The 25565-nt window shown below is 45.0% G+C and overlaps 1 protein-coding gene across 1 annotated transcript in view; it reads left to right on the top strand.

Moving 5' to 3' along the window:
- Positions 1-21527, top strand: part of LOC119968599 (NXPE family member 3-like) — a 37629-nt gene extending 16102 nt beyond the window's left edge. Inside the window, exons 5-8 of the mRNA XM_038801224.1 lie at positions 8072-8862; positions 12284-12357; positions 16034-16243; positions 20974-21527. Coding sequence (XP_038657152.1) covers positions 8072-8862; positions 12284-12357; positions 16034-16243; positions 20974-21527 — 1629 coding nt within the window. The remainder of the gene's footprint in view (positions 1-8071; positions 8863-12283; positions 12358-16033; positions 16244-20973) is intronic.
- Positions 21528-25565: the final 4038 nt, after the last annotated feature.

Genomic DNA, 25565 nt, shown 5'->3' with positions numbered 1-25565 from the left:
CACTTCCTGACCCCCAAAGCTTGTCCACCATGTATAAGGCACAAGTTAGGAGTGGAATGGAATACTTTCCACTTGCATAGATGAGTACAGCTCCAACAATACTCAGGAAGCTTGAGACCCTCCAGGACAAAGCAGCCCGATTGATTGCTCTTCCTTCCACAAACATTCAAATCCTCCACAACCAATGAACAGTGGCAGCCTTGTGTACCATCTAAAAGATGCACTGCAGTAACTCACCCAGGTTCCGTAGACAACACCTTCCAAACCCACGACCACTACCATCTAGAAGGACAAGAGCAGCAGGGACCTGGGAACTCCACGACTTGTAGGTTCCCCTCCAAGTCACTCACCACCCTGACTTGGAAATATATTGTGTTCCTTCACTGTAGCTGGGGCAGAATCCTGGAACTCCCTCCCTAACAGCACAGTGAGTGGACCTACACCTCAAGGACTGCAGCGGTTCAAGAAGGCAACTCACCACAACCTAATGGAGGGCAACTAGGAATGGGCAATAAATGCTGGCCAATCAGCGATGTCCACGTCCGCATCCCGTAAATTCTCATGCTCAGGAACTGCTGAACTATCTGCCTCTGCAGCTTGCGTTGACTCTGATGTAGGTTTGTCATCCATCACGTTGTTGTGAAAGTCTTCTCTGGTTTTCAACCAACCCATCCTCTGTCAGTACATTGTAGGAACGAGGTGCTACTTCTTCAAGTACAATGGCTTTTTATGACCAATTTCCTGAATCTTCTATTCTCACAATGTCATCCCTACTCAGAGGTGGTAAAGTTCTAGACACTCTATCATATAACTGCTTTTGTTCTGCTTTAATGTTTTGGATTTCCTGTAGTACCACTGCATTCTCCTCCTTCTTTGCCAAATATGGAAGTGTGGTATGCAACCTTCTATTCATGAGCATCTCTGCTGGCGATCGACCATGTGACAAGAGTGACGCTTTGTAACACAATAGTGCGAGATATGGATCAGATTGGCTGTATGTACATCTTTTCTGCTTTTCCATTGGCTTGAGGGTACAAGAGACTTGATGTGACGTGATTGAAATCATATGTGACTGCGAAATGTTGCAACTCTTTACAGCTAAAACAAGGACCATTATCACTCACGGCGGCTTGTGAAATTCCATGTCTAGCAGAAATTGACTTGGTATACAGTGTTACACTGCTTGCTGTTATACTTGACATTGGAGCCATTTTGGGATAGTTTGAAAAATAGCCTATGATCATGAAAAAATCTCTCGGAAGTGAAAGAGATCAAGAGCAACTTTCTGTCATGGTGCTGTAGGTAAATCAGATATTTGTATAGGTTCTCTTGTTTACTTGCAACGATGCATCTGGCATGTGTCACAACAACTGACCATCCTGTCAATATCCTGACTTATACCTTCCCAGTAAACAGATTCACGAGCTCTCCGTTTACATTTTTCAATCCCTAGATGTCCTTTGTGTATCCTCTGTAGTACATCCTTGCAAAGAGATTGAGATATGACTATAGTGTTCAAACAAAGTACCACTCCATTAATGATACTGAGTTCAGATCTTGTATTGTAGAACTCCATACATCGACCTCTGGGCCAGTGTGAATTGATGTTCCTCATCACCTCTTGAAGAGTTTGATCCTTCCTGGTCTCTTCTTAGATCGCACGAGTTTAGATTCTGGTAGAAGTATGGAAATAAGATGGACATGCAGATCCACATTCTCAGCAATCTCACCACTACTTTGCATCGGTGCTCTTGATAATGCATCTGCTAAGAACAAATATTTACCTGATGTGTAGCTGGGATTGAAGTCATAGCATTGTAACTTCATCATCAACCTCTGAATGTGCAGAGACACCCGGTTGAGATTTCTTTTGATATTAACTAAAGGACAATGATCTGTCTCAACTGTGAATGTTGGAAGCCCATAGATGTAGCCGTAGAATTTCTCCAAGCCTACAACTAAACCCAGGCATTATTTTTTTATTTGAACTTACCTCTGCTCTGTTGTCGTCATGGATTGTGATGCATTCGCAACTGGTTTCCGATCGTCATTTTCGAATTGCAGAAGAACTGCTCCCAGAACATCTTTGGACGCATCTGTTGACACTTTAATCTGTTTAGATGGGTCAAAGAATGTGAGAACTGGTGTGGTGGTTAATGAAGTCTTGAGCTTCTTCCACTCTGGCTGATGTTGCTCAGTCCAAGTGAAATCCGTTGTCTTGTGCAGGAGGTCACGTAGATGTGTTGTTTTTACTGAGAGGTTTGGAATGAATTTCCCTATAAAATTGATCATACCCATCACTCTTAAGAAAGCTTTCTTATCGTGTGGTTTTGGCCTGTTGAGAATTGCTTGGATTTTTGTCCTTGTCAGGTTCAATGCTATGCGATGAGAGCTTGTCACCTCAGAATGTGACCTCAGTTACACCAAATTGGCTCTTTTGCTTGTTGAGCTTCAGCCCATTTCTCCTGATGCTTGTTAGAACTTGAAGCAACCTCGTATTGTGCTCTTCTATGGTTGACTCCAAATGATGATATCATCCATGTACACACGTACACCTTCGATGCTTTTGATTATGCGCTTTATGCCACGATGAAAAATATCTGAAGTCGACATTATGCCAAACGGTATTCTCAGAAAACAGTACCGGCCAAATGGCGTATAAGAAGTACAGTATTTTGGATTTTGTTCCTCTAGCTTCATCTATCAGAAACCCTGAGTTGCGTCAAGTTTCGTAAAGAGTAGTGCACTAGCCATCCCAGATGTGATTTCCTCACGACTTAGTATTTGGTAATGTTTTGCATTGCTATTCTCGTTAAGATCTTTAGGCTCCATGCATATGCAAATATCACCTATTATGTTTCTTTACACAAACCGTGGAGTTTACCCAATTGGTAGGTTCTTCTATCTTTCTGATTACTTTCAATCTTGTTATTCTGTCTAGCTTGTTTTTGAGGCGATCCCAAAGAGGTGCAGGTACTCTTCTTGGCGCCTGTAGTACAGGTTTTGAGTCCTCTTTGATTGTATCTTGTAGGTGAATGGTAGTATACCAAAACCTGTGAACACTTTGCTGTTAATGTTCTCAGAATCATTGGAGTGTTGATCCAATCCATTGTGGATGCGATATACCAACTGCACTTGACCTAATTCTTCACAGGACTGATCACCTAATAATGAATCCAAGCCCTTGGATACAAATCAGAATGGGACAGAATAAACTGTGTTCTTCACCACCGCACTCATTTAATAAAAGCAAATTACTGCGGACGCTGGAATTTGAAATGAAAGAGAAAATGCTGGAAAATCTCAGCAGGTCTGGCAGCATCTGTAGGGAGTGATTAGAGCTAAAGTTTTGAGTCCAATGACTCTTTGTCAAAGCTTTGACAAAGAGTCATTGGACTCGAAACTTTAGCTCTTTTCTCTCCTTACAGATACTGCCAGACCTGCTGAGATTTTCCAGCATTTTCTCTTACATAACATTTAATGTTTGAACCATTATAATCTCGCAAGAGATATTTTGTGATTTTTTCTAATCAGCTGAATTTTTAGATTTTTTAAATCAGTCATACTGATTAAATTGGCTTTGGCACCAGTGTCTAACTTCAATTCGACCAATGTACCATTCACTTCAAGTCGTAGCAGCTAACTCATCAACTGCATTTATGTTAAATGGAGTACCAGGTTGCATTATTTTAAGTGCTGGAGAATTTTTTGATGTCTCCAAAAAACTATTCTTCTCTGTTATTACTCCAACAAACAATGATGTTTCATCACTGGAGACCGTGTCTTCCACTGTGCTGACTAATTTGAGGTTGAGATTAGAGTAACAATTCTGAGCAAAGTGATTTTTTTCCCTTTGCAACTGGAACAAGACTTGCCAAATGCTGGACACTGCCTTATTCCCATACAGGCGCCGGAATGTGGTGACTAGGGGTTTTTCACAGTGACTTCATTTGAAGCCTACTTGTGGCAATAAGCGATTTTCATTTCATTTTTCAATTTGTGCCTTTGACCACATATTTCACACATAAATATTTTTTCCTGATCTTTAACTTGTTTTGGTGTGCGAGGAGCTTCAGGAACTTTCCCACCTTCTTTTTAGATGTTTCCCGCTTTTTACAAAAAGGGCGGCAACCAGAATGTTTTCCTCCAAGAAGACACCGCCATTACTCAGAAACATTTTAGAATGCTGTGCTGCTAGCTTGTGAGTCTAACAAATGTTAACTGTTTGTTCCAAAGACAGCATCCGATTTCCTCAGCAACCGTTCCTTCAGCTTGTTTTCATTCACACCAAACACAATCTGGAAGGTTCCACTGCAGAAAAATTACAGGTTTTAGCTTTTAACTTCAAATCGGCGATGAAATGTTTTATGGACTCTCCTGTTTTCTGTAAACATGAACTAACCACATAGCGTTCATGAATTTAATTCTTTCAGGGGCTGTAATGTGCATCAAATCTTAAAATTACTTAGTTAAAATTTTTAGTATCTTCATTGTTTGCAAATTTAAATGTATTAAACACAGCAATTGCTTCGGGCCCTACCACTGTTAGGAGCATCGCTACCTTACGCGAATCTGATTGATCTTCCAAATTAACTGCAGTAAGAAACAGATTAAATTGTTGTTTGAACACACGCTAGTTGCTGTCCACATTACCATGAAATCTGAGACTCATTGGTGGCTTCAAGGACTCCCTTCTTGGAGTCTGCAAAATCTTCAAATCTCTGTGGGAACTCATGGCGGACTTGTTTTTTTCCTCTATGTTTAATACCATCCAGCCCTGCTACCTGGTAATGTTGTTGTCAGCTGGCCTGATTTATATTACAAGAACTCTTGGAGCTAAAGCTATAAGCGATTTATTAATGTTAACTCTGGTTAAACTACATACAAAACAATAGATGAATAACAGTAAGAACAAGCACAAGCAACCTCTCCCTTCAGCTTCCTCCAGCCAGTTTGAGGAGAAACCTGACTCTAACATTCACTTATCTTCTAGTGGTCAGTCGGTGAGTTAGAGCACAACCATGATATTACTACAATTAAAGGATCAACTGTTTTTGATGTGACGTTATGAATAGAATTTTGCTGATTTTACATTAGATTAAAGACTTTAGGAGATTTTAAATATTTTATTGATTTACCAAATGTGAGGTTTTTTAAGTATATTGAACTCCATAATTGATATTTAAACATTTATTTTACTTAACTACAACATGGCCCATAGCAGTTCCAGGTGAATGGGCTGAAGGATGTAAGGGCCAACGGTAGTGTGTGAGTGGCATGAGTTGGTGTTAAGTTGGTATGGGCTTAGAGAGGTGCCATGAAGAATGGGTAGAGGTGATGGGGTAAGAGAGGTGAGGGCAAGAGGACACATTAACAAAACAACTGGGACAAAGTTGTTTAAGGAGTCCACCTTGGCCCGCATCTGGGGGTGGTGTCTCCCAGAGTAAAGATCTTTCTACTCGGAGGAGTTTCTCCTGACTCATAGAACCATAGAATCTACAGCACAAAGACAGGCCCTTCATCCCAAACTGGTCTATGCCAATCAAAAAGCCTATCTAAGTTAACCCCACTTGCATGCATTTGGCCCATATCCCTCCAGATATTTCCTATCTATGTATCTGTCCAAATGCCTTTTAAATGTTGTTAATGTCCCTCCTCAACCACTTCCTCCGGCAGCTCATTCCACATACGTACCATCCTCTGTGTAAAAAAGTTGCTCCTCATGTTCCCATTAACTCTTTCCCTTCTTAACTTAAACCTATGCCCTCTAGTTCTCGATTCCCTAGCCCTGGGAAAAAGACTGAATGCATTCACCCTATCCATGCCTCTCATGATCTTATACACCTCTATAAGATCACCCCTTAGTCTCCTCAGCTCCAAAGAAAACATTCCGAGCCTTTCTAATCTCTCCTTATAACTCAGTCCCTTGAATCCTGCCAACATCCTTGTAAATCCCTTCTGCACTTTCTCCAGTTCAATAACATCTTTCCTAAAGCAAGGCAACGAAAACTGAACATAATACTCCAGGTGTGGCCTCACCAACGTCCTGTATAACTCCAACATAACTTCCCAACTTCTATATTCAATGCCCTGACTGATGAATGGGCCAGCATGCCAAAAGCCTTCTTTACTGCCCTATCTATCTGTGACTCTACCTTTGGAGAACAGTTCACTGAACTCCAAGGTCCCTCTGTTCCACAATACTCCCCAAGGTCCTACCATTCACAATGAAAGTCCTACCTTGATTTGACTTTCCAAAATGCAACTCATCACACTTATCCATTTGCCATTTCTTGGCCCAGCTGATCAAGATCCTGCTGCAATTTTTGATAACCTTCCTCACTGGCTACAATACCACCTAGTTTAGTGTCATCTGCAAACTTACTGATCAGGCTTATTACATTTTCATCCAAATCATTGGTATCAATAAAAAAACAGCACTGACACCTGAGGCGCACCATTAGTCACAGGCCTCCAGTCCGACAAGCAATATCCTCTGCTTCCTACCAGCAAGCTAATTGTATATCCAATTTGCCAGCTCTCCCTGGATTTCATGTGATCTAACCTTCCAGAGCAACCTACCATGTGGAACTTTATCAAAGGCCTTACTGAAATCCATATAGATTATGTCTACCGCCGTGCCCTCATCAACCTGGTCACTTCGTCAAAGAACTCTAACAAATTTGTAAGGCATGGTCTTCCATGCACAAAGCCATGCTGACTACTCCTAATCAAACCCTGTCTTTCCAAATGCCTCAATATCTTATCCCTCAGAATCCTCTCCAGTAACTTACCCACGACAGATGTTAGACTTACCGGTGTATAATTCCTAGGTTTTTCTTTACAGCCCTTCTTAAGTAAGGGCAGAACATTTGCTACTCTCCAGTCTTCTGGTACCTCACCCGTGGCTAATGATGATGAAAATATCTCAGCCAGGGCTCCCGCAAATTCTTCTCTAGCCTCAGGCAGTGTTCTTGGATATACCTGGTCAGAGCCAGGGGATTCATCCACCTTCAAACATTTTAATACGTCCATCACCTCCCCTACTGTAATGAGAACTGTCCCCAATATATCGCCACTAATCTTTCCAGGTTCCCAAGTCTTCATGTCTTTCTCCACTGTAAAGACAGAGGAAAAATATTCATTGAGAACCTTGCCCATCTCCTGCAGTTCCACACAAATGTGTCCATTTGGTTCTTGAGGGGTCTTATTCTCTCTCTAGTTATTCTTTTCCCTTTAATATACCTAAAGAATCCCTTTGGATTCACTTTAGTCCTCTCAGCCAAAGCTACCTCATGCCCCCTTTTTGTCTTAATTTCCTTCTTAAGTATTCTCCTGTATCCCCTGTCCATCTCCAGGGAATCCCTTGATTCCAGCTGCTTGTACCTGATCCATGCCTCCTTCTTTTTCCTGGCCAAAACCTCAATATGTTTTGTCATCCAGGATTCCCAACTCCTGCCAGCCTTGTCCTTCACCCTAACAGGAACATACAGACGCTGAATTCTAGCTATTTCACTTTGAAAGGCCTCCCACTTGCCGGAGGTCCCTTTGCCCTCAAACAAGCTACTCTAATCAACCCTTGCAAGCTCCTGTGCTCCTTGCATTTAATTTAATTGCTAGTTAATTGGGTAAATTGGCCATAATGGCTAAGTTTTCCAACCTGAAGAATTGTACATATAAAAAATAAAATCTAAGAGGGGAGGACAAGTGATCAACATGCTCCATAAAACACCAAGGAAGACCATTAAGATGGACAGCATGGAGTTGATCTTTCGAGCTCCTGCTACTGATAGGGAGTTGCCACAACACCATGATATAAGAGCAAATCAGATGTCACTGCCTTTGATTTCTTTGTTCAGTGAGAATATAATGCATCAAATATAGACTGTTGTATTTAATTCTACATCCAATAATCGTTGAGTGGAATAATCTTTAACTGTGAGGTAAATCTTTATTTGAAAGCGGCTTTCATGCTTATTTCTTGACGGAAGTAGATGGTGGATAGAAAAGTAGCCAATAGAAATTGGGAATTAAAAAATGAACTTCATTAAAACCTTGTTCCTTTTTACAGTATCATAACTATTCAATCTATGGAATGGAAAGAAAATGGAGGATTTTCTACCCCGTTCCGAAGTTTAATTCCACAAAAAAACAACAAATGGAGCCAGAGAGGATTCAATGGACACACACACTGTTGCAATGTGGCTACCAGAATCACAGCTTCACCCCTGAAGAAAGGTCAGAAGGGACGTCCATTATGAAAATGATCAAATGGCCAAAACCACCCAACGCTTCTGTACCTTTTGTGAAAAGCAGCGACCCAGCACATGTTCGCTTTGTCATTTTAAATTCTACAAAGACTTTCTACGTTGGGGATCAGTTACAAGTGATGCTGCAAATGAAAGATTTTGAAGGACACCCAAAGCAATATGGGGGTGACTATCTCCAAGGCCGGATCCACACTCCAGCTTTAAAAGCTGGTTCAGCCGGAACAGTTATAGATAACCAAAATGGATTTTACTATCTAAACTTTAATTTATCTTGGCCGGGGAAAGTTGAAGTGTCTGTTTCCCTGGTTCATCCCAGTGAAGGAATCCAAGCACTTGAAAGACTTCGCAAGGAACGGCCAGAGAGGGTGTATTTTCAAAGTACCTTCAAATATCGGGGTACTTCAGAGACCACTGTGTGTAATCTCTGTTTGCGACAAACTAAACCACTCTGTAACTTTACTGATCCCAGAACCGGGGAGCCCTGGTTCTGTTACAAACCAAAGGAGCTTCCCTGCTCTGCCCGTATCAACCATATGGTGGGGGGTTCTGAGCATAACCTCTTAATAGGTGAAGAAATACATTATTTTCAAAGGTATGTCATTCAATTATCTTTTTAAAAAGTTCGCATCATCATTTCTGCCTGACGATTGTGAATTTTGTGCACATTACAGAACCAGACACTCAAATGTCAATTCAAACATTTTGACATTGGTATTCTTAAAATTAGTGTATTTAAACCATTTTTGACCATTCGATTGGAGCTTTCATTAATCTAAGGGACATGACAGTATTTTGTGCAAGTGAAGAAAGAAACGTCTAACTACAAGTCATCTTAGATCACTGCACCGATAGAATGGGTGAAAGTAATCAGAAACTTTGTCTGCCACTCCCTCCTAAACTTTCTCCTCTAGCTATCCCCCTTCTCAACTCTCCCCTCGATCTCCCTCCTCAACTCTCACCTCTAACCACCTCCCTCCTCAACTCTCACCTCTAACAATCGCCCTCCTCAATTCTCCCCTCTAACCACCTCCCTCCTCAACTTTCCCCTCTAACCACCTCTGTCCTCAACTCCCCCCTCTAACCACCTCTCTCCTCAACTCTCTCCTCTAACATCTTGGCCCAGTTCTCATTGCCATTCTTGACTTTAGCCTCACAGCTCATTTCTCTTTGCACTCTGAATGAGGATAGTATTGGCATGGACATGTTTATTACTCATTCTTGATTCCATGGGACCGTGGTGAGCATTCACCTAGCAATCGATTCTATAGTTCATTAGCTTCCAGGCACTTCTGAAGACATGTGGTGGGATTTTCCACACAAACCACGGTGTGTTTCACACCAGCAGTGGTGGTCCACCATTGACCAACAGTGGGATCTACTGGCCCAGCTATTGGTCAATGGGATTTCCAGTTGAATGCACTCCTTGCCACGGAGAAAGTTCCAGACATTAAATTTTTAAAATAAAATTCACGTGTCATGTGTTGACAGCAGTGACATATGTCCTTCCTTACAAAATCATTAGTTGACAAAGTTGAGTTTGACTGAGTAACAACCAGCAGCTCTCAATTATTTTTCTGGTCAAAAATTAACAGATTTTTGGAACACAATTTTGCAACTTGCAGTTAACTTGAACTCAAATCTTTCTCGTTCAGTATCATTATCATTAGGGGAAAAAACTTGCTCTGATATAACACTTTCCAAATCCTCAGGACATCTTGAATACAAATAATTAAATATTTTTGAAATTTTACTGTTGAAGCTATTGTTGCAATGAAGGGAAATGAGATGCCTACTGGTTAGCACTGCTGCTTCACAGTGCCAGGGACCCGGGTTCAACTCCAGCCGAGGGTCACTGTCTGTGTGGAGTCCGTACGTTCTCCCTGTGTCTGCGTGGGTTTCCTCCCACAGTCCAAAGATGTGCAGGTTAGGTGGATTAGCCATGCTAAATTGATCCTTGGTGTCCAAAAGGTTAGGTGAGGTTATGGAGTTACAGGGTTAGGTGGGGGAGTGGGCTTTGGGAGGATCAGTGTAGACTGGATGGGCCAAAGGGCCTCCTTCTGCACACTAGGGATTCTAAGATAAACGTGAGCACAATGAGGTTCCACAAACAACACTAAACTCAATGACCAGATAATCTGATTTATTGAAGGTCATTGAGGAATAAATGTCAAGCACAGAGAGAGAGAGACGCCCTATTCTCCCATTTAGTTTCACTGTTGAGAGGAGTGGAGGGGCCTTGGTTCAATGTCTCATCATAAAAGGAACAGCCTCTGCGCAAGTAATGCAGACAAATTCTTGACTCAGAGGCAGGAGTGCTCCTATGACACCTATAGCAATGGAATCATGAAATAAGCACAACCTGCTTCAGACCAATGAGGGAAAAGTGCAGGGCGGGACTCTCCATCGGCCGATGCCGGAATTGCAAAACACGATTGGGAAGAAAATCGGTTTCGACACCAAAAACATGGCGGGTGCCAGGTTCATGGCAAATCGCTATTATCCAATGCCTCGACAGTAGTGTCAATGTGTTTCACTCTGCACGTACAGTAAATGCTGTTGGCATATGATTAGTGGGCCTGACCCCCTATTTTCCGGGCCTCCGCAAACGCTTTGCCTCCACTGGGGGTAATTCCCGATGGCAAGGTTCACACGTGCTTTTAAAAATCGTGAAACAGGCGACGTGTTTGATGAGAGATGAAGATGAGTATGGAAAGTGTCCAACATCACATCACCGTAGTGTACTGACAGTTATGCTGCTGGCCGGGGTGGGGGGCTTCTGTAGCAGGGGGTGGCCAGGAGGTGGGCTGTGGGATCAGGGTGGATGGGAATGGAACAGCATTGCTACAGTCTGCAAGGCAGCCACGCGGTTGCGCACACCGCTGACTGCTTACGGTGAGCTTAGTGACATGGGTCGTATGGGTGTCCTCCCCAGGCCACCTCCCCCTCCTACAACCAGGTACCCTCTGGCCCCAGCTGACCCACCAACGGAATGGGTGCGCTCCAGAGCAACCAGATTCATCTTGTAGGTTGGAATGGTGTGTGTGGATGGTGCATGTGGGGAGTAGAGTGTTCATTTGTGACTGCAGCTTTTCAGTCTCTCGGCTGAAAGTCTGACCTCGGCGAATCCAACACCATGTTTTATTGGAATCAATCATGTTGCACGTGACGCCGGTGCTAGCACCTTAATGGTCGGTGGTTTGGTCCAGATGTGGCGCAGTTTTGTTGTCACTAATCCTGACCTGGCATCAACATTTAGTCTCAGGAATGGAGAATCCGGCCCACAATTTTTGAAGAAAACAAAATCCAATCTTACTGTCAGCACTGAGGTTATAATTAATTTTAACATCAATGCAATGTGTCCTACAATGTCAGATCTTCATCTTGCATTTGGCAGGATTCCCTGGTGCAGGCTAAGTTTAGGGTATAGTAATGGCCCTAAAGTTAGTTTAGTTTAAGGATTCATCTCATTCATGGGTCATGCCCTGCAAATGCACACAACTAGTGGAAGGTTGGAATTCTACTTTGATGAGCTTCACTGTTTTAGCTGATCATCCAAGAATTTGAGTGATGTATAAAACCATTCCACTAAAATAACTATAAACCAAAGCTTTAGCATCTGAATCTTGAGGAATGGAACAAGAATAATAATAATAATAATTTTAATTTTCACAAGTAGGCTTAAATTAACATTGCAATGAAGTTACTGTGGAAATCTCCTAGTCGCCACACTCCGAGCCTGTTTGAGTACACAGAGGGAGAATTCAGAATGCCCAATTCACCTAATAGCATGTCTTTCGGGACTTGTGGTAGGAAACCGGAGCACCCGGAGGAATCCCACGGAGACATGGGGAGAATGTGCAGACTCCCAAGCTGGGAATCGAACCCGGCGCTGTGAAGCAACAGTGCTAACCACTGTGCTGCCCATGTGAAATTCAAACCTCAAACTGTATGAGCTATTTACTCTATCCTTGGATATAATACAGTGACTTGAAACATTAATAATATAATTTCAGTGGGATCAATGTCAAGAAGCATATATTACCCAATGGTCCAGGTTATGTAACTGTGGAGTCTTCACCTCATACAGGTAAGCGAAATATACATTGCTGCGCTGATTGGCGAATTCATACACTAGGTGGAATATCAAGTAACTCTTCCAACTCTGCCAATAACACCCAAAAATTTCTAGACCTCTTTTTGAATAAAGTGTCATTAGATGTCTCTAATTATTTACTGAGTTGAATAGCATTCTGAATACAGTCGTCACATTCAGAGGGAGTAAGATTTCTTTCTGACCAAATCTTTTTTCTTTTCATAAGTTTTTGTTAATTTGGTTAATACTGTTCCAATGTCAAACTCATCTAATGGTTTAACTTCTTATGACATCACACACAATGCTTTGAATTTTACCCACCCTCCAGACACAGCTGGGGTGTGGGGGTGGAAAATAGTGAGAGAAGTTGGAGTCCAGAGTGTTCATCTTCTTCCCAACTCCATGGAATTTTACCAGTGTCAGGGAAGGTGGAATAGAACCCTCCATCCCAGAGGTCATTGGAGTGACTTACATGGCCAATTAAGTGCCTCTTCACAACACTGCTGGCCTTTCTGCTTTAATATACTGACTCCTCCTTGGGTGTATTTACCCTCACTAGCCTTCTGGCAAGGGGGTCAGCATCACTATGACACTCACTACATTGACTCAAATAGTTGCTTGCTTACTCTTCCTCCTTCTCCCTCCCTCTACCTCACTGGAGGAGGCTCAATCAGAGTGAACTATGTCAATGGCACCTTTGCCTTCTCTTGATGCCCTGTAATTGACCCTTCATAGTTCAAGCTCCTCTTCCCCGTGAGTCCCACACAGGTGATCTGGTCATACAAGCAAACTCATCCACAAAGTAATCAGAGGGCAACCTCTTTGATGTCTTCTGCTGACTCACCTGCAGCATCCGACTCCTCTCCTCTGGTGCTCTGTTTTATGCCACCCTGGAGCTGTTCAGGCTACACTGCCACAACTCCAGCCTGCGCATCCATGCAGCCTCTGTGAGCACAGTTACATCGAAATTGCTGCACAGAATTACAACAAATTGCCAATTTTATTACAGCAAGACAATAATTGTTCTGATATGGAAAGCGGTTAGGCCTTTAACTTTTGGCCCTGCTCACCCCTGGTCAGGGTCCTGGAAAGCAGAGCCTGCAAGGGAATGTCGTGGAGTGCTGAAGCAGGGGAGCCCACAGGGGCCCCTTAGTAAGGTATCCTCACTTGTGGGGTGGGGGTGAGAAATTCCCATGTATGTGGGGTTGACATTGCCTATGGGTGGGGTATGTGGAGCACCCACAAGCTCACTTACAGATCTGTGCACCATTTCAAAATAGCGGGCTAATCTCTGAGTTCCGCTCCCCAGTGATGAAAATAATTCTACGGCCTGGATTCTTCCACCCCGCCAGCCGCAAGAATGCCACGGGCGAGAGGCAGACAATGGAGAAATCCATTGACCTCGAGTGGCATTCTCCGGTTGCCGGACAGATGCGCTGGAGAATCCTGCCCAACATGTGGGTTAAACCAGTGAGAAACTCCCCTGGGCGCAGAAAAATGACTCAGTGTCGTTAGATCGCGTTGGGGAACTCACCGTCAGAGTCGGCGGGAAATTCACTGAAAAACCGCCACAAATGACACTTTTAGAAACCTTTCCGTTAAATCACCCTCAAAGTACGAAAAGTGCCTTTGGATTCAAGTATGTTTGTGAGACTCTTGAGGATGGGGGAATGACCTATTGGGTTGGGGGTAATACATTGACCTGGATTGGTTAATGGCAGAAGACAGAGGGTAGGAATAAACGGGTCATATTCAGACTACCAGGTTATAACTAGCGCTGTGCACGAGGAGCATAGGCCTCATCTATTGATTCGCAATCTATAGTAATGACTTCGATGAGGGAACTGAGTGTAATGTGTGAAGTTTTGCTGGTGATAAAAAAGTTAAGTGGGAAGTAAGCATTAAAGGGACTGTGAAGAGGCTGCAGAAGGATATAGGAAGGTTGAGTGAATGCAGAAGAATTTGCAGATGCAATACAATGTGGCAAATGCGTAATTATTAGTTCTGGTGGGAAAAATGAAAAAGCAGAATATTTTTACAAAAGTGAGAGATTGGGAAATGGTGTCTTTGCTCATAAAACACAGAAAGAGATGTAAGTACAGCAAACATTTAGGAAGGCAAATTATATGTTTGGTTTTGTTACAAAGGGATTGCAGAATAAGAGTAAAGACATCCTACTACATTTATACAGGGTATTGGTGAGGATATTCCTGCATTATTATCTGCAGTTTCAGTCTTTTCGTCTAAGAGGGGACATACTTGAAATGTGGGCATCGCTGGCTAGGCCCGTGTTCATTGCACATCACTAATTGCCCTTGTGCTCAGGGTATTTAAGAGTCAACCACATTGCTGTGAGTCTGGAGTCACATGTGAACCAGACAAAAATGACAGGTTTCCTTCCCTAAAGGGCATTAATTCAACCAGATATGCTCTTTTATCACAATTGGCAATTGTCTCATGGTCATCATTAGACTTCTAATTCCAGATTTTAAAAAATTGAATTCAAGTACCACCATCTGCTGTGTGGGATTCGAACCCGAGTCCCCAAGCATTATCATGGGTGTCTGGGTCACTAGCCACTGACAGCGCCACTGTGCCACCACCTTCCATGAAGGGAGTTGGTGGGTTTGTAATGAACGCTGGTAGGCAGTCAATTGCCAGAAATGGAGACTGAGAAGTCAAGGAAATGTAGAGATGTGTTGGAGATAGACTGTGTGACTGTGCCACATCTGGTCTGATGATGCCACCTTCGAAAACATCGCTTCTGACATATCTGCCTTTATCCTCAACTGACTTTTCCCTCACACTCCGGTTGACAGAGGACTCAGCCATGTCTGACCTATCATAGGCACAGAGATTCAAGGTGATCCATAGAATCCTGACAGTGCAGAAGGAGGCTATTCGATCCATCGAGTCTACATCGACCCTACCAAGAACACCCTATCGAGGCCCACTCCCCCACCCTATCCCCCTAACTCCAACTAACCTGCACATCTTTGTCACTAAGGGCAATTTAGCTTGGCCAATCCACCTAACCTACACATCTTTGGACTGTGGGAGGAAACTGGAGCACCCGGAGGAAGCCCATGCAGACATTGGGAGAAAGTGCAAACTCCATGCAGGCAGTCAGCCAAGGCCAGAATCGAACCTGGGTCCCTAGCGCTGAAAGGCAGCAGTGCTAACCGTCGCCCCATGTACTAAGGTATCATAAAAGGCCCAGAACCCAAATTACAGCGAAGGGGCTGCATTTTACATGCACCCACTATGTGTGTTCTTGGTGGGGTGAACATAAAATGGGGCAGGTGCCCCCTGGACGGGTGGCCACCAGACAGGTGCTCACCGGACATGTGCTCACCGGGTGTGTGCCCACCCTACCACAATCCAGCCCACCCCTGATCTCACTCCTAAAAGGTGGGGACTGGGCAGCCACTGATATCAGCCGTCTGCTCACCATATTTAAGTAGGTAATCAAGGATCAATTGGGCTTTTTACCAAGTCAATTGGCCCCCATAATATGCTGCCCATGCCATGAAGCTGTTGGCATGGGCCCCCAGGTGGGAGAGGCAGCCTTTTAAAAACATTTCCAAATGGCGGGAAGGAAGGGGATGATACTCTGCACCAGCGCTTCCATATCCAGCTTATTTTTCAGTCGAGCATCTTTTATTTGCAGGTAACGATCATGGCGAATGCATCCCTGGAAAACGTCTGCTTTCACCATCTGGGTTTTATTATCGGGACCAGTGGGTGTCAACAAGCTGTAACATTCAGCACTATTACACTCATGAAAGTATTACAAACTGCCTCCACGGGAAAAATGTTTACATTTTCGGAGATTCCACCATACGCCAGTGGTTTGAATATTTGACAGAATTTTTGCCAGGTTAGATTTAACCATTGCTTGTGTATTTTGGCAATTTGGCACAATCTGCTTTACGTGTTAATTATAACTCAGCCTCGAACTAATTTTCAACAACTCCTTAGTCACCATTCACTTCTCTGGATGTATTAAGCCATGGATTTGAGATTTTCATTTATGCACACCACATTCTAAACCAGAATGCATGTGCCACAATTCGTAAATAGGGTGTGTGTCCAAATTAAATATTTTTGAATTGAGCAGAATAATTATTGAACACAATGTGGGTAACCTTGATTTGGCGAGATAATGTAAAACAGCTTATCACTAACCCGTTGCACATTTCTCCCGATTTTTACTTCCATTGAACTTAATTGTGAAAATTCCTGAGGAAATTCCGGATGAGTAATTATAGTTGGCAGATCTATGAATAAACCCCATAAATATGACCTGCAAAATATGACTTCTGCACTGCAATATCCATAATTATATGATGGGGACTGGGCAGCACGGTAGCACAGTGGTTAGCACTGTTGCTTCACAGCTCCACTGTCCCAGGTTCAATTCCTGGCTTGGGTCACTGTCTGTGTGGAGTCTGCACGTTCTCCCCTTGCCTATGTGGATACCCAAACAGGCGATGGAATGTGGCGACAGGGGCTTTTCATAGTCACTTCATTGCATTGTTAATGTAAGCCTACTTGTGACAATAAAAAATGATTAGATTATATGAAAAGAAGAATACTCATTGTATGGGGTTGCCCATTGTATGGGGTCAAATATGGAGCGCTTGTGGTACATTGGGTAGCCTCCCTGGGCGCGATTCTCTGGCCTCGTTGCGCTTTCGCTCAAGCAAAACAAGGCAGGTGAATAACGGGAGGAGGCCAAAATGGAGAACCGCGCCAGGCACCAAACAGTTTGTGATGCAACTGGTCTGCTCCCATAGGCGAAATCGGGATCTCATTATAGCATGGTGAGAATCCAATTATTACTATTTAGGCCCAATTTCCATACAACTAATGAGAGCCACCCCATATCCAATGGCCTCCCATGATTCAGGGGCCTCCCCAGCAAGTGGTCAAGCTGGCACCGATTTGTACTCTTCTTGAAAAATGTGAACCTGTTGGAAGGGCTTCTGTGGGGAGCCGAGGAGGGGAGTAGGCATCTTTGCTCACAGGCGAAGAGCCCGAGCCGCTGGACGTGCCACTCCAGTGCACGGTGGTGGAATGAATGATGGAAGGCCATTGGATATGGGGTGGCTTCCATTAATTGTATGGAAATAGGGCTTAAACGGTGATAATTAGTTTCTCGCCACACTACGGCAAGATCCCAATTTTGCTTATGGGAGTGGGCCAGTTGCATCACCAGACTGTGTGGCGCCTGGCGTGGATCTCATTTTTGGCCTCTCCCGCTATTCACTGGGCTTGTTTCGCTCGAACGAGAGCACAATGAGGCCTGAGATTCGCACCCATAGAAATATTTTCATGAATGGGAGTGGAACTCGCCAGCAAAACCGACTTCTTAGAGATCGGGGCATCATTTTGAAAGGGTGCCCAATCTCTGTGTGAGTTTGAGAGTCCCCCACACCCACTTTGGGTATTACCATCCCAACCCCCCCAAGTGGGCACACCCTGCTAGGGGGTCACCGAGACTCCCCCCCCCCCCCCTTCAGACCCTCCTCACGCCTCCCACAACCTTTATGAAGCCCCTTCATACCTCCCCTTCACCCCTCAGACCCATCATAACCCCATTTCACCGCCATTTCATGGCCCTGGCCCCCCTTCAGGCCTTGACCCTTGGCAGTGTCACCCTGGCAGTGCCACCTGGCACCCAGAGAGTGCCCCTGACACCCTGGCACTGCCACCTGGCACCCAGAGAGTGCCCCTGACACCCTGGCACTGCCACCTGGCACCCAGAGAGTGCCCCTGACACCCTGGCACTGCCACCTGGCACCCAGAGAGTGCCCCTGACACCCTGGCAGTGCCAGATTGGCACCCAGAGAGTGCCCCTGACACCCTGGCACTGCCACCTGGCACCCAGAGAGTGCCCCTGACACCCTGGCAGTGCCAGATTGGCACCCAGAGAGTGCCCCTGTCACCCTGGCACTGCCACCTGGCACCCAGAGAGTGCCCCTGACACCCTGGCACTGCCACCTGGCACCCAGAGAGTGCCCCTGACACCCTGGCACTGCCACCTGGCACCCAGAGAGTGCCCCTGACACCCTGGCACTGCCACCTGGCACCCAGAGAGTGCCCCTGACACCCTGGCACTGCCACCTGGCACCCAGAGAGTGCCCCTGACACCCTGGCACTGCCACCTGGCACCCAGAGAGTGCCCCTGACACCCTGGCACTGCCACCTGGCACCCAGAGAGTGCCCCTGACACCCTGGCACTGCCACCTGGCACCCAGAGAGTGCCCCTGACACCCTGGCACTGCCACCTGGCACCCAGAGAGTGCCCCTGACACCCTGGCACTGCCACCTGGCACCCAGAGAGTGCCCCTGACACCCTGGCACTGCCACCTGGCACCCAGAGAGTGCCCCTGACACCCTGGCAGTGCCAGATTGGCACCCCAAAAGAAATTTAGAATGGGAAAGTCTTGTCGCAAAACTATAACTCAAATTTCTTTTGAAGGTACCTTCATTAAAGTTTTTCATTTTAACAAACAACAATACTACAAAACAGCACAGCAAGCAAGGGAAAAGGACTCAACATACATGAATACAGAGAGGGACAGGATAACAGCAGTGTAACTGGCTCGATACAATCATTAGACATATCTGGATACCCCTATAGCCCCACCAGAGACCAAGGCAGAAACAGGATGAGGCCATGAGAACATGGTAAAATGGTGCACACCTTCACACACAGCAATTACTCACAATTACCAAGAGTGTTCAAGTTAAGGTTTCTGAATCATGTTTTGGTGCGCACCAATAAATATCTCCCTCAACTCCGGCAGTGCAAGAGGCACTGACACCTCACAGCCTGTTCTCCTCGAATACCAGACCCGTCTGCACCCTGCAGGAACCAATCACGGATCCTTTATACCCACCCTCAATAAAAGAAAATATACAAAGAAAATATGCGAGAAGCCCAGTTCCAAAGGGGAGTTACTTGCATATCACATAACACAACTTTTAAAAAAATTTTTGAACACTCAATTGTTTTTCCAATTAAGGGACAATTTAGCCTGGCCAATTGACCAATTGGGCTGTTTGATTGCCTATTCCCATTTATACAAAAGAACAGAGCCATCCTATTGATATGCAACTAACCTCCCATTGACGGACAAAGAGTCCAGCAAACTCAGTAATGGGCTAATAGCTGGTCAGACAGAAGTGTCCCGGAGAACAATGGACCTGAGGCAACCTGTGTATTCCCACTAATGGGTTTATGTCTGACTGGGACAATGTAACCCAGCCAGGTGTGGCCACATCCCTTTGACTCTCTGCTAGCAGAGTTTTCCCTCAGTTAGTTTAATCCCAAAATTGCCTGCTACATCTTCAATCTCATTTCTGGACTCAATTCCCATATATCTCACTTGCATGTCCCATCTATAATACTCCAACTAGGGCTCAACCATTGTTTTATAAAAGGTTAGCATAACTTATTGCCTTTGCACTCTGTATTGCAATGTCAAAAGTAAAGGATCCAATATGTTAGTTTCATCAACTTGTTCTGCCACCTTCAAAAATTTGTGTATGTCAATCACTAGATATTCCTATTTCTGCATCCTTTTTAAATGTATAATTTAGGTTTTATTCTCCTTATTTTTCCATCCAGATTGCATTACTGACTAATAGTAAGAGGTATCAGTAAAAGCTAATTTAAGAAAAATAGTTATCAGTCTTTATTTGACACAACCTCAGAATGAAATTAAATTACAAAGACCATGGGCAGAATTCTCCGGTCGCACAGCCTGTGTCTCTCGGTGGCACGCCATTCACGGGAGGTGGGATTCTGTCTTCCCGCTGCTTGGCAATGGGATTTCCCATTGAAGCCATCCCATTGGCGGGGTGCGCTGCCAGCGGGAAAAGAGAATCTCAATGGTCGGAACATTCTGGCCCATGTTTGATAAATAGAGTTTTAGGAAGAATCTTAGAATGTTTCTTAATATCTCCTTATAATGGATTATAGAGAGAAACCATAAAAGGAAAGAGTTGGATGAAGGTAAACGTGGGGACGAACATCTGCTGCTCACTCTATCAAAATAAATGTGCAGATGATTTATTTCTGGACAATATTAAATGAGCATCTTCAGGAACCATAAGATCCTTCGTGATAAACACAGAAAATTGGTATCCTTGATGTTTTTAGGGAACAGATAGAATTCATACAATATCACATTCAAATCCCTCAACTGGGAGAAAATATGGAGAGATTAAGCCATTATTGCACACTGGTGATAGTCGAAAATAGCAGAGCCTTTATACTGCATCACATAAATCTATCACAAAAAGATACATGCTTGAGCAAATTGTGTAGGACCTTAGAATCTACTGGTTGCAAAGATTTTTCTGTGTATAATGAAAATATCAGTGTGGGTTGATTGTGAAGGGAGAATGCATCATGGTGCATGAGCAATCCCATTGTTTAATGGAGCTTCTTCAGGTTGGGTAGAGTAAGATGATTGAAAAGGTTCCATTTTGATGTTCTTTTGTTCAAATATGCCCTCTGACTTAATTCCTGTTAATTATCATCTGCAATAAATATGGCTTGGTATTAATTACAGATAATTGCATTATCTGTTTTAGGTCTGAGGAAGTTTGACCTTGGAAATTCTCAAACAACCGGCCCTCACCTCGCTTTGGATATAGACAACAAGATCAAAGTGGAATATTATGCCCATGGCAAACCAATCCGAATCGCCCCCATTGCGAGTCAGGATCTGCCATTCATTGCAAACAAACTGGATGAGATTAAAGGAGGAAAGAGCACAGTTATAGCCTTCACCATATGGTGTCATTTTAACACTTTCCCAGTGGAACCGTACATCCGGAGGCTCCAGAACATCCGCAAGTCAATCCTGCGATTGTTGGATAGGAATCCAGACACACTGGTTGTAATAAAGACGGCCAATGTCCAGGCCCTCCCACGGGAAGTCAGTCTCTACAACAGTGACTGGTATTCCTATCAACTTGATTTTGTGCTGAGAAAGATGTTTGAGGGCATCAACGTGGCATTTGTGGATGCCTGGGAGATGACCATTGCACATTACCTGCCACATAACCTGCACCCTAAACGAGTCATTATAAAGAATGAAGTAGATGTGTTTCTTTCTTATGTGTGTCCTTTGAAAAAAAGATAAATGCCATTTTCGATTCGTACCAGGTGCTTTTGGGGAATTATGGAATATCAAATTATTTAAATTACAAAGTAAAATAACAATGTTATCAAAATTCAAATTTATAGAACTGTTTTAACTCAACATACATGCATTGCCGTTCTCCCTTGGTGGCATGATCGGCAATGAGGGCTCACTGTAAATAAGGAGCAAACCCTTTCAGCCGAGAGTGTTAGAATTGTGAGTGGATGTTTCAGCCTGGAGCAACACCACAACTGGAAGGAACACTCAGTCTAACAGTCTTTCACGGCTTTTTTAATTGCCCACTTGTTTCAGGTAGTTAACCACTATACTATTCAAATCAGGCAGCCATGATACAGTTAAGTCCCAATTGAATTTTAAGGGAAATATTGGTGGAATTACCAACCTTACACATGGCCCTTAAAGGGATAGACTGGTGTGATGGGATACGCAAAAGACTTTCTAATCATATTTTTGAGGGGTTTCCTCCTTGGCTTCACGAACATTGTGGGCTGCTGCTGACCCAGGCATACACCACCAGCATAACCGCCCCATCCCACATTTCGCCTAGGGACATATCTGCAGGCTGGTACTGCATTCAAGTCGCTTGATACTGCATTAGCCCAAAGCTGGGGAGTGGATGACACAACAATCTTTCTGGGTGTGTGCAGCTTCCTGGTAGCATGGAAATGTGACCCCAAACTCGTGATGATATAAGGGCCGGTATTCTCTGGCTGTTGGGATTCTCTTTTCCCACTGATAGTGCATCCCCCGCCCACGGGTTTCCTGGCGGAAGGGGTGGCTTCAATGGGAAATTGACAAGTGGGTGGGAGGAGACAATCCCGCCGCTAGCAAACGGTGGGCCACTGGGAAACACGTGGCTAGGGATCCGGAGAATCCTGCCCAGGGCCTCTCACTGCCTGGTCGTTAGTGGGCGGAATTTTCCCAAAGTTTGCAAGAGGCAGTTTCAGACTGAAAACAGGTGTATATCTCCCCAGACACACACGCCGATTTTTCACTACAGATTTTCTGGCACTCAGTGCAGAGAGAATCACAGGGCATGGTTTGCACCCATCATGCGCCACCCTGTCGGGGCCACTGTGAGCTACTGTGTTGTTGCCCTTGGGTGGGACGCGTGATACCCCACCGGCGGGTTGCGGCAAGTTGGGAAGGTGTATAAATGGGGGTGGGATGCGGGAGTGGTAGCTGGGGTACGGGGTGAGAGGGTGACGGGATGGGGCACCCATATTGCCGGTGGCAGTCTGCAGAACCAGGGTCCATTGTGGATGGTCAGTGGGGTGTGCCACAAGGTGTCTGCCTTGCAGGCCGGGGCAATGGTGGTCCGTGCCTGGTCACCCCCCTAGTGCCATGGCAAGTCACTCTGGCACACTGGCTCCCGGCTCCATGGCCCACGTCCCTGACTGCCCCCCAGCCCTGGTAGAGTCCCCCTGTAGCCATCTAAGATGGCCACTAACGAACACAAAATCTAAGACTGCGAAGAGTGCAGGGAAAATGGACATGTTAAAGAGCAAACAGCTTGCAGAGCAATTATGCATTGAGACAATTGCAGAAACCGGTTTCCCGACAGCTGCAGAGATCAGGCAGCGTTGTAAATGGAAAGCCGTTAGCATATTAATGAGGTGATACCAGGCCAGTCCCAGGTACAATGGACACAAATTAAATATCAATCGATACATTCAATAGCAGACCAGACACGGTGGAGCCAGAGAAGCCCAGGACAATAAGTCCTAAGAACCGCCCCAGCGATCAAGGAACGGCCCTAGGATTGGGGGGTTCAAACCATATCGATTGGGAAGAGGCCCAATCGATCCCCAGCAGGTGAGGGAGCCCGCCCAAAGGGGCGCGGACCCCCTGGGACCTATAAAAGAAAGGTCCCACACATGGTTCAGTCTCCTGTCTCCGGCCTCCTACTCCAGCCTCCAGACCCCTGTCTTCTACATCAGCCGTTGAGCAGCAGCCGCCAATAAGTAAGTGCCTAACGACGACCGCTACCTGAAACCAGCATTACTTACACCCTTGCCGACTGATAGTGATCCGAAGCCTGCAGACCAGAACAGAACAAAGGCCTTGTTCCCTGACCTCGCAATTCCTTCTTAGCTAAGTATTAGTTGTTTAGTGGTAGAAGTAGGTTTAATCTTTAGTGTGTGCATGAGTGTTATTATAATTGTGTTATAATAAACTCTAATTGTTTTGGACTTACTAATTGGTGTACAGCTTTATTGCTTTGAACTTGACCTTGAAACTTGTGACGGTGTCTTTACGGCACCTGCCGACTCCAGAGCTTAGAACGAGAAACAGAGCCAAGTGAGTGTTAAGCACACTCACCCAAAACGAGCAACATTTAGTGGCAACATCCAGACGGGACTCGATTAGAAGTAGCCCCCCCACTCCGAGAGAACCCAGAAATTTGAATTAGAAATCTAATTGGGAAAAAGGAAATACCACAGGTGTTCAAGGAGTTCAAATCAATAACGATAATTCGGAAGTGTGTTTTTGCATGCGTAACTAACAGGGTTGTAAGGTTAAACTGAGAGATTTTTGTTGCGACAAACTGTCGGGAGTTTTATAATTGGAACATAGCGAAAGCCGTACCCGTATTTTGAAACATTACCTGATCATCCCCTGTTCCAAATTAAAGACAGAAAGAGGAAATGGCCATGCAGGCAATGGAACGCCTCATGAATCCAGAACAGTTCGTGGTCGCAGCGACCAGCAGTAGCAGAGTAGGCCAGTGTCCTGTATGGGAACTGGAACTCTGAAAGTATCTCAAAGGGAAAGGATGGCCCCTTTGGAATGAGTTTTGTGTGAATGAGGAGACAGGTCCCGGGAGTATAGGACATACTTCGTGGGAGAACCTCTCTCAAATTCATAAAAAGAATTTAAGTAAAGCACGCAAGCCGATGGCAATCGTGTCCTGTTTGGCACAATTGCGAGGCACAGAGGAGGTCGTTCGGACGCTCTGAGCAGAGTTAGAGGAGAGGAATAGAATGAGTAAAGTGGATGTCAGGGACATCGAAAGGGAAAACCTCGAGCTAAGAGGGAAGCTGGCAGAGAAGGGTAGAGAGGTGGATGATGCCAAGAGGGCACATCAGTCGTGTCTAGCCCATCTGAGCAGTTCCCAGACCCAATACGAAAAAGCCTATCAAGATGTGCAGCGTGCAGTCCTGATACAAGAAGAGTCAGAAAAGCAGGTAGAGGCATTGCAGAGGCAATGCTCTGACCTAAAGGCAGCTTTAAGGGCACTCCATGCTGCCACCACTGAGCAAAGACAGAGCACAGTGGACCACGCAAAGTGTAGGAAGCAGATTGCAGAGCTGCAATTGTTGCTTTCAGTGCAGAATGGGTTCCAAAGCACCTTTGGGACAGAGTTGGATGAGGAAAATGCCCCAGATTGGCAAGAATTGAGCGAGACAGCGCAGCGCTATGTTCAGGGAACATGTGCGCCAGCAGCGCAACAGAAAAGGAAAGCACCCCAACCCCCCACAGATCAGATAGCACCCGCACCTATGAACCCAGTCACCACCCAAAGAAAGGCAACCACAGACGGCGCACCCGACATCACCTACACCACCCCCTTAACTGTAACGCAACTCAGGGACGCGTGTGAGAAAATCACCCCGTTTCTCCCCACCGCAGACCCCCACCAATTTTTCGCGAAAGTGAAACAGCAGGCTACCATGTACGGCCTGGATGAAAGAGAGCAAGTGAAGCTCACAGTTTTGAGTTTAGACCCATCAGTAGTTGCAGCCCTCCCCGACCCACAGAACGTTGGAGGAGGCACACTAGAGGAGATGCATACATCCATTTTAGACGCGATAGGGTACAATAGAGGAGACCCAGTCGAAGGCCTAAATAAGTGTAGGCAAAAGAGGACAGAGCATCCCACAACATTCGCAGGAAGGCTGTGGATCCATTTCACTGCCGTTTTTGGCGAATTAGACCGCGCACATTTAAACCGAGACAATATGGTTAAATGGACCCGCACCATAATCTCCCACGCCACAGATGCAGGACAGAATG

This window comes from Scyliorhinus canicula, chromosome 7 (genome assembly GCF_902713615.1).
Source record: "Scyliorhinus canicula chromosome 7, sScyCan1.1, whole genome shotgun sequence".
Classification (NCBI taxonomy): Eukaryota; Metazoa; Chordata; class Chondrichthyes; order Carcharhiniformes; family Scyliorhinidae; genus Scyliorhinus; species Scyliorhinus canicula.
Note: the sequence above shows the minus strand (reverse complement) of the source record. Positions and strands in the feature narration are given on the sequence as shown.